The following is a 10,000-nucleotide window of genomic DNA, read 5'->3' on the forward strand; positions in this document are numbered from 1 at the left end:
GCAGTCAAAAAGTCCAACTCCACGGACCCCTTTAACCAACATGTACATTTACTGTAAAACACACTAACAACTGAGACTTAATCAAAAACAAAATTAACATCCTTTAACTACATTGTATGCCTGTGTGTACTTTTTTCCATAAGTACCAGTATAAAATTATTCTCTGAAACCTCCCATTATCAAAAATAATCAAGTTATTACAGATTTTACAAAAAAACCTTTCTTTCCATTCCTTCGCCATATGAAAGTAAGGACATGGAGTTCTGTGACTCATTTAATTTATCCTCCAGAACAGGGAAATGTGATGGCACTGACTGTGACAATGTGGTACAAACAGCATGAAATGGATTGTCTTTGTTGACCAAACCACTTTCATCTGAGGATGATAACACTGGTTCCTTGGAGGAGGAGGAGGAAGTGGAGGAGGAGGAGGAGGAGGAGGAGGAGGATGACTGTGATGTAGAAATCAACAGTGGTTGCGATGCTGCTAAGGAAGAGGGAGGAGGTGAACAGTGTCTTCCTCTGGGTGAATGGTGTGGTGAGGATCTTGGTGACAATCTTATTGATTGAGGTGATGACGGAGAGCCTGCAGACTGGTGACCCAAAGAGTTATCAGTCCCTTCAATTGAGCTTCTCTGCTTTTCGGATCTGATTTGATCTGATCTTTCGTAATTGTTTCTGTTCCCATATCTGAATAAATAAAAGAGCACAACCAAGAAAAATAAAATTAATTTTCATTGCAGACAAGCACATTTTGTAACACTACGGCATCCTTGAAGTACATGCAGGTACTGTATCAACCAGCTTGTAGGTTTTTGTATTTAATAACCTTTATTCAATTTGTACAACTTAACAACAGATAGATAGGTAGTTATGACAATATCGATTACTCAAAAAACACCTTGTATGAATACACACATTACATTGGTACAATGTTGGAAAATGAGGCACTGCTGGTTGCTCCCCAATTCATCTACTGACAATCTAAGGCTTCCAAGACTACTTTTCAGGTTGAACAGACTTAACTCATTGCAGTGCAATGTGAAGTGCTAGTTTTGAACCCCATATGAACCATGTGAATGTTAGCCCTACTGGAAATGGGCCCACACAAGGACAGAGAAAAACTCTGACCAGGGTGGCTAACACTCACATGGTTCACATGGGGTACAAAACTAGCACTTCACATTACACTGTAATCATTTAAGTCTGTTCAAATATAAGTGCTACACGGCCAACATTCGCAAAAAACCTTATCCTTCCTTGTACTTTTCAGGTTGGTTTGAATCACCAAAGAAGATGGATTTTTTTTTTGTCATAAAGGTTCACACTGCAACCAGGTGGGTGCACCCTTTTCCTTTTAAGACAAACTGAGCCAGGAGCATAAAAAAGGACTCTTGTGATAGCTTTGGAAGGGCAACAGACATTCATTGATCCACCCTACCAATACTTTTCATTTCACCTCATTCCACAATGTACAAAACTTTAAAAAAAATCAAAGATGGCATATATTGACATGTTCATCACATTTTTCCTACAAACCTCAGTCGTTCGCACCGATTTACCTAGCTTTAAGCTTTATTTAATGGCATAGTATATAAAGGTAACATATACAGAACCCAAAGAGTTCGCCAACGTGGCGACTAACGTTTGAATCTTGGTCGCCAGGGGCCGGTTGCTCGAAGCATGGTTAGCGCTAACTGGCATTAAATACCATGGAAACCCATAGGTTCTGATATCTCTTAACCAACAGTTAGCGCTAACCGGGCTTCGAGCAACCGGTTCCAGTATGGTAAACAAATGGGCGCATTGGCGACTGTATCGGGCACAACTGACTGTGTAATGGAAGATTCACTGAAAGCAAAATTTGAAATGTTATGCAGTGACATTTGAAGGTAAAATTGGTATTTGTAGACTTTATGGTTTGATGTACTGTGTACATAAACAAGTATCTGTTATTCTCTTTAATGGTTAATAATTTCCTTGACATGCTTCTCACTGTTCAGAGAGTTTGCGTCCACATTTCATCTTCATTTCTTGAGAGTTTGCATAGACAAAGCGAAATAAATACAACAGACCGAGTGACCCACACTACAGTATTTTATCTTTTCTCCTGCCCTTACCATTTCGGAAACAAAACTCTATTTCTTTTTTTGAAATAGCTTCTTGTTAAATGTACATGGAATAACATCTACCTGTCACAAATCTTTAGATCCTGCTCAACACTGACAGAACTAAAGTCATTAAATTCACCCAATCCAACTTCCTACAAGAGAAAAGCAACAGTTTGACAAAGTCAGAAAAATAAATCTCTCTCATGACTGAAAGGAAATAAAAACAATAATATTATAATAATAGTTTTAATCAGTGCATGTGAAATAAAACCCTCCTGTCTTTCAACTTGCACTCCATTACCGAGGACAACTGGTTTGTCACTAGGGAGTTTAAGCACGCATGTTCTTTAGATGCCGACGGCAACCGGAAGAGAACATTTTACACGCCAGGACAGTGGATTCCCCCAGATTTTTATAAGTATCATTTCCAATAGAGAAACAATACTTAGCAATGTAAACATGGTTGCGGTTGCCGTCCGCATGTCAAAAACACACATGCTTAAGCTCCCTACTGTAAACAACAATATATAGATTTAGCCAAGCCTAAAAGCGGAGCTCCCGGCTTGTTCATTCTTACTGGCTGTAGGATTAGTGAAAAAAAAAAGCTTTGGAACTGTCCGCCTTTTGGTTTTCCCGGATATTGCTTAATTATGTAACATTTTCTTCGCTGCCTAACTAGTGAATTCCACGGTTAATTTCACCTGAAAAACTGACTGATCGCATGAATCACGAAGGGATGAGTGTGATATCAGTTTTTCCAGCAAAATCTACTGTCGAATTCACCAGTTAGGCAATTAATTTTTCTTGAATCGCAAGAGTTTTAAAAGAAAACAAGCAAATCCTCAGCAAGAGAACGGAAAAGGAAAGAAGCCATTTCAGAGTCGACTGTCAAACGGCAGCTAATAGGAATCAAGCTAAAATTAGAAATCACAGACGTACTACAGCTCGTGATGTGACAGATCGTCTTTGTCGGTTCAAGGTCAAACAAGGAGTTTTATTGATGTACTTTATTGATTCCACTTTATCTCTGAAAATGAGATCATTTACAATTCGATGTATTTCATTGAAACACGCCAGCTTGGCTTAGAACCAGAATCAGCTACAAAAAGGACAAACTTCAAACAAGATCTCCAACAAATTACCTGTACGTGCTCTAAACAAACTTCTGAAAACATGAGCTGGTGATATTTCTCCTTATACTTTTACGAGAACTCATTGCGATTACATGTTTAGAACACAAGTGCAAAATTCTTGTCACTGTCGAGGCACATCGGAAAACAGTTAGGCAAGCAGAGTAAAAAAACTTCTTGTTCGCTCGCATTTTAAGGCCAAACAAACCAGCAACAGATCGATTATTTCTGTCCAAAAAGAGTACAGATCATTGTTATTTAATTTCAGTTAACAATAAAAATTCGAGTTTCATTCCTGAACAAAGGAAAAAACGACTAAACCACATTTTAGAAATATGCATCCACTTGAAATAACGCATCCGTAGAAATAACAAACGGTTTAGTGTCCAAGAAAAGAATTTGTGGAGTAACGTCTTCCACCAACTTTAAGCTATTACTGGTGTACCATTTTGTCGTTCTCGTTCTCTTTCTCTCTTCTTTCGTTTCTGTTCTTCTGACATAGGCCGTCCAGGCATCTTGCAACAGAAGATTCGAAATTAATGCAAGAAAAATATATTTTCCAAACCGTACCTGAACACAAAAAGCATCGACTGTCAAGAGCTTTTGCTGGCGTAGCATTGCTGTGTAGCCACGTTAAGCCACAGAAAGAGCGCGAATAATTAAGCCTCGTCCAGGTGTGAGTGTGATTGTCTGACCTGGCTTGAGCCTGCGATCCAATCAACAACCAGTCCCGGGTCAGCGGTCAACTTCAAAAAAAAAAAAGGGCTGACCTCGATAAGGTCTAACTTGAGCCCACGAGCAGATACCTTGTTTTGACAGGTGTCAATTGACCATAACATTGATGTCCAATATCAAAGATGTATGCTGTAAACTAGCTGGAGTGTAAACTGGAGTATTGCCTCCTCGATGAGCTCTAAAGTTGAGCCCATGATATGGTTACGTGATACTGGTCACATTGGCATACATGGAGGGGCGGGCGGACGTACGGATGTACACATGTACGGACGTTCATGACATCATGGCTATAAAACCAAATTTTCTCACATCGATGGGTTACCATATTTTCTTAGCTATGGTGCTTGGCGCCCGCGGAGCTCCGCTAACAGCAGGGCAAAGGGGCGCAAAGTGGCCTGGGGCAGAGCCCCATACTAAAGAGAATTTTCATTTGGTTGTCATGTGTTTGACTGAGCATACACGTACGTCTGTCTGTACAGACTCTGAGGGAGGGAGAAGGGAGACTAAGAAAGGGAAGGGAGGGGAGTCTCGCAAATGCAGCAGATGGGCAAATTTTCTTGGCAGGAAACTTTTGTGCAGCCTGCCTTTTTCCCACGTCAGTGGGGAAGAGTTTTTAGCATTAGTGAGAGATAAAGTAGGAAAGAGCCAAGAGAAGTAGAAGAAGAGAAGATTTCAATGAAGAACATCATAAAGTTGAGAGAAATAGGGCAAGAGACAAAACAAATATATGCCTAACTGCCACACAAATTTTGTAAAACTCGCTAAAAGAAACGAAAAAGGCCTGAAAACGTTTACAATTCTGTGTTGACAGAGATTCTCGCAAATTTCAACAATCACACACGACGTCGCCATTCAAGCTTACACCAGACATCATTGGCGAGTTTTCTTCAGACATCTATTTCGCCAGACATATTATAACCGAACTCTCAATGCCATCTAAATTCAAATTAGATTGCAGTACATTTATCTGCAATGAACGCACTTGTAAGCAATGTTTGGGTCAGTTTAGGTTCTTTTTGGTCAGACAAGACTTTGAGAAGTGGTTTGATAAACTTGAACCTGGGATTTTCAGCAAAATCTCTAAAAGCAAATGAGTTATAACTTACAATCGTTTGTCTTGTTTGTCATGAGGTTTTGTGTCCTGCTACATTTTGCTTATTTTGGAACTGAATTCTCATTACTGCGATGACTGTCCACTAAATCAATACCTTTTGATTTAAGGCTTTTTGTGTGAAATGGATGTCCAGTCGTGAGCTGCTTTGTTTAACTGTGAAATTGAGGTCAAGTAAGCGAATTACTATGTTTAAGCTTGACTTTTTAATTAGTAATTCTTGATTTTGTTCTAAAGTGAAAAGAGAGGGCATAAAGATTATCAGTCAAATAAAAAATGTAATTTCAGTTTTAGTTGTTGATTGAAATAATAAAAAAATATTGTTGGTTTACTGCTGTCGGCTCACTGTTACAGGTAACTGTATACAATAATGACGATGTTTTTTTACTTTATGCACAAGCACAATTATTTCCATATACACTATATTGCTTTCAGGGGCTAGAAACAGGAGCTCCGCTTTTAGACTATATATTATGGTTTACAGAGACAAACAAGTACAACGAGCTAAAATCTTCATATTGTAGTGATTAAATAATTAGCAGTCTCGCGCTCGCGCTGTCACTCATAGCAATCTCTTATAGTTTGAATACTTGTTTATGTTAATTCTGGTTACTATATCGTCCTTTACAACCGCAGTCGCAATTCTTGCGGTTTTCATCATGTCCGGTAATTGTTGTTCAGCGTAATCACAACTCACTGGCTATTCACTCTCTGGTTGGTTAAGGAATATGGGTCCATCCTGCCAACTGCTGCCAAAACCAATCTCTCTCAGCTTCTTGCCTCTGGTTAACCAATCAGCAATGTTATACTCACTCTTGACCCAGGATCAGTGTCTTCTTGAATTTCTCCTATGCGTGTTGCAGCAAGTGTGTTGAAACCATAGGAATCCTTTTGAATCATAGCATGCACTATTTGTGAATCAACGATATATGGTAGAATCTCTGGAAAGGATATCTGCACTGCTGTTGTATGAGCACTTTTAGTCGTTTGTTGATTATTGCTCCTCATAGCACCCATAAATTAATAGATATCCTCTTAACCCAATGTCTCCAGGGGTTTCCCATTGACAAGTAAAATCGTCTGGCGTTAGACAGAGTAAAGTATTAAGTCTGGCCAGTTTAGGCCGGTTTGGGTGTTAAAGGGTTAATGGGGGCAAGGCAGTTCTTGGACTGAATCAGGCTACTTCTAAACGGCCACTTTTCAAGAGTTCCCATCATACGTGAGCACATGCGCTGAAGGCTTGGCTGGATCCATCGCTAATGATAATCAATATTGGATCTCCAACTATATCATGTGGCTTCATGCATCTCTTAAATTTGACATTGTCCATATCAAGTAGTTCTCTGAAGAACATTATCCCATCTCGCTTATTTTCCTCTGGAATAGGATCATCCCAGTTCATCTTGATGTTGTTTGCCCATATAGGACATGTCATTATTTTCGCTCTCACTGTGAAAGGTCCTGCTAATCAGAGTGGATTGTAGATGTTGTTAACTTGAGAAAGAATAATACCGGTACATTTCGTTAGTTGTTCTGGAATTTCATAGGGCAGCTTATTAGTCTTTAAATCTGTTTTGGTGCGCAACTTGTGCTTCTTACACGAAAAGTTTAATTTAACTTCAAAGTATAAGTAATCCTTGACTGGATTACAGATTATTGCGAGGACTTTCCCTGCCAAGGTATTTGGCTCACTAGGTATAGCCCTTTTTTCTTGGTTTATAGGATCACCTGAAAATATCCAGCCCTTGACTTGGAATCCACCCTTGTTAATCAAACTCTAAATATCACTGGAAAGTTTTTGTGCTGTTGGTACACAGTGCTCTCGATGTCATTCATGTAAGTATTATTGTACAGAAACTTCACTTCGCCATGATCCTTACACTCTTGATTCCATTTATTGCCTTAAATTTGAATGAATGATGACCTTGCAGACAGCATAACATGGAAATCGCTGAGGTTGGCTAAAGTAAACATAATCACAAATAACGCTAGTAAGCACTAAAACAACACAACAATAACAGAAATAAATAGACATAGACATAGATGCCTACAGCAGGCAAAGTTTCCTGATGGTGCAAAGCAATGTTGAATGTTTTGTCTTTACTTCTGCGCAGCGCACAAATCCGTCCTTTCCTGGAAATACCTTGGTGATACAGCCAAGGATCCAATGTCCCCTGGGAGAGTTCTTGTCAACTATAAGGACTAAATCGTCAAGCCCTAGGTTCCTGTGCGGGACATCCCATTTCTGTCGTTCTTGTAAGCTTGGTACATATTTGTGCAACCATCTTCTCCAATAATGATCCATGAGAATTTGAGACTGTCTCCATCGCTTACGGCAACAAAGGTCTGAATCATCAAAATCGCCAGAGGGTAACATCATTGCTGGTTTCTGCAATAGGAGGTGATTTGGGATGATACCTTCTACATCTCGCATGTCAACAAAGTTCGGGCAGAGGGGCCTAGAGTTAGCAATACCTTGGGCTTCTCACAGTACTGTTCTCAGGACCTCTTCGTCGGCTAGCCTTTCACCCAGGATAGCTTTCATCGATCTTTTGATGCTCCTAATCAGCCTCTCCCACACACCAGACATATGAGAGGCACCTGGAGGATGAAATACCTATTGACACTGTCGGATCTTAAGCTCCTCTTCAATCTGCCTATGGTTCCATTTGTTAATACACTCTTTCAATTCATGCTCAGCGCCGACAAAATTTGTGCCATTGTCCGATCACAGCTCTTTCACATTTCTACGAGTGTTAAGAAATCTTCTCAGCACCATTATGAAAGCGTCAGTCTCAAGAGATTGTGCTAGATCGAGGAGAACCGCCCGAGAGGTCATACATATAAAGATACATCCATAGCATTTAGCGGTACCGCACACACATTTAACTTGCAAGAGGCCATACCGGTAGAAGTTAACGGTGGCTGATAGGGTGTCAATCATATTTTCGCCAACTCGGCCATCTCTTGAGTCATTTGCTGGGCATACTGCCATTTACAAGCAAAACAATCACCTGCAGCTCTCTTGATTTCCACCCTTCTGTTTACGATCCAAAACTCTTTGCGAACTCTTGCAACAATCCAAAACATTAAGACAAGACGCGTCTCTGCCGACGTTCCACCTCACTCCAAGTGCTCTCTCAATTGGCAAGTGGTCTAAATCAGGGTCTATCGAAGGGACAGCTCTTTCTTGATTGGGAATAGCGTTCAAGACGACACGGCTGTTGGAATTACACTTTGTCAGCTGAAAAGCACCTCTTGTAAGCAGCTCCATCATGTCACTAAAAACTTGGATAGCGATCTCTTTATTCTTAACCGCCTTTAGCATCAACATAAAAGTGTCTCAGCACGGTGTTGGTTACCACCGGATCATACTTCTCTCTGTTATCTTCCACTACCCTCTTCACACAATAGTTAGAACAGCATGGAGAGTCAGTTGCTCCAAAAACATGGACAGTCATAGCGTATTCCTGAGGATTGTTATCACTGTTGTCACTCCACCACAAGAATCTCAAAGCATCCTGAGAGGTCATCAATGTTCAGTTTCTCTGCAAGCTTCTGGCTAATAATGGTTCCCCGACTTGCATTGTACAAGAGGCCGTAGGTGGTAAAAGATTGTCCACTGGTAGAAAACACTGGTGCTGGAACAATGTGTAGCAGTACTGCATAGTGTGCGCCTTGGGTGAGCGATGTGTATGAATCCACCTTCTCTTTACCCTCAATGGGGGTTTCTTTGGTCTGCTCTTGCTGGGCTCAAGACTGGGAACGATCTTTATAAAGCAGCTTATTATGAGGAAATGTACCCCGCGAGCAATTACATCCTTCCATGGTGCGATATTGGGCTCTCATGTGCCCAAAGTTCAGACATCCATGACAGTCTCTTCTCCTGTAAAAGCTGCCATCTCCCTTCCAAGTTCTTTTCAGCAAGTGCATTTCCTTGCAGCAAGGGCACGTACCGGTAACTACTCTTTCTTCAGCCTCTTGATTGACACTGGCATCACCATCAAATTGCACAGGATCTGGTTTAGATTGTAGAGATCGTGTTGATAATGCATTGGCACGATGTTTCAAAAACAACTTGCGCCATGCTTCTTCTTATCGCTGCTTGATCAAATTATTATTCTCTGTATTAATTGTTCATGCTGTTTGTTTCTCCCTTCTCCACGCTCTGCTTCTGCCCGCACTCTAGATTCTACTACTACTATGTCGTTTAAGAAACGGTCCAGATAAGAATGATAGCAACAACGGCAACGAACATGTTGGAATTCAATTGGTATGCAAAAAGGTGATAACTTTTCTATTGTCTGTACTTACTTCTGATTGGCTTAAGGTGCCCCTGTGATCAAAAAAACCACTTCCTTTTTTCCTTCAGATTTTGAAAGTGTGTTTGCTTAACACCTCACTGGCAAGATTTTGAGCTTTGATTTTTATCCAAAGGCCGTTTACTTTGAGTTTTGGATTTCACGGTCCGCCATTACTCATGTTCAAAACTGACCGATTGGACCTCAGAAGGTTGGATCCACGGAAAAGTGACGTCAGAGGCTCACTAGCTTAAAATTTCAGTGTGTGAACGCAGCTTATTGTATATGCAAAGCGTGAGTTTAAAAGTCTGAAAGCCCAAAACCCCCGTGCTGCATATTAATTCTGCGGCGTACACACGTATTGCATTCTTAAACTAGTGAGCCTTTGACCTCATTTTCTCCTCGATCCAGCTCTCTCAAGAACATAATGTTACTGTAGTAATGGCAGTTAAAATAAAGAGGTGTCTTTTTGAAATCAAGGCTTAAAACGTGGGTCACTTAGTGTTTTGTGAACATGGTTTTGAAATCCAAAGAAAAATATGAATTGATTTTTTGGTCACAGGGGCACTTTAAAGAGCAAAAGTTAACAAAACTTCATAAAAGCAGTATTAT

At 40.4% G+C, this 10,000-nt stretch overlaps 1 protein-coding gene across 2 annotated transcripts in view; it reads right to left on the reverse strand.

The window, feature by feature from the left end:
* The window catches only part of LOC137976469 (serine-rich adhesin for platelets-like), a 134,018-nt gene that overhangs the window by 112,647 nt on the left and 11,371 nt on the right, over positions 1-10,000 (reverse strand). For both annotated transcript variants that reach the window (XM_068823831.1, XM_068823830.1), the window contains 2 exons: positions 2,193-2,263; positions 219-690 (listed from right to left, as the gene is read on the reverse strand). In XM_068823831.1, coding sequence (XP_068679932.1) covers positions 219-690; positions 2,193-2,263 — 543 coding nt within the window. The remainder of the gene's footprint in view (positions 1-218; positions 691-2,192; positions 2,264-10,000) is intronic.

This window comes from Montipora foliosa, chromosome 11 (assembly GCF_036669935.1).
Source record: "Montipora foliosa isolate CH-2021 chromosome 11, ASM3666993v2, whole genome shotgun sequence".
NCBI classification, from domain to species: domain Eukaryota; kingdom Metazoa; phylum Cnidaria; class Anthozoa; order Scleractinia; family Acroporidae; genus Montipora; species Montipora foliosa.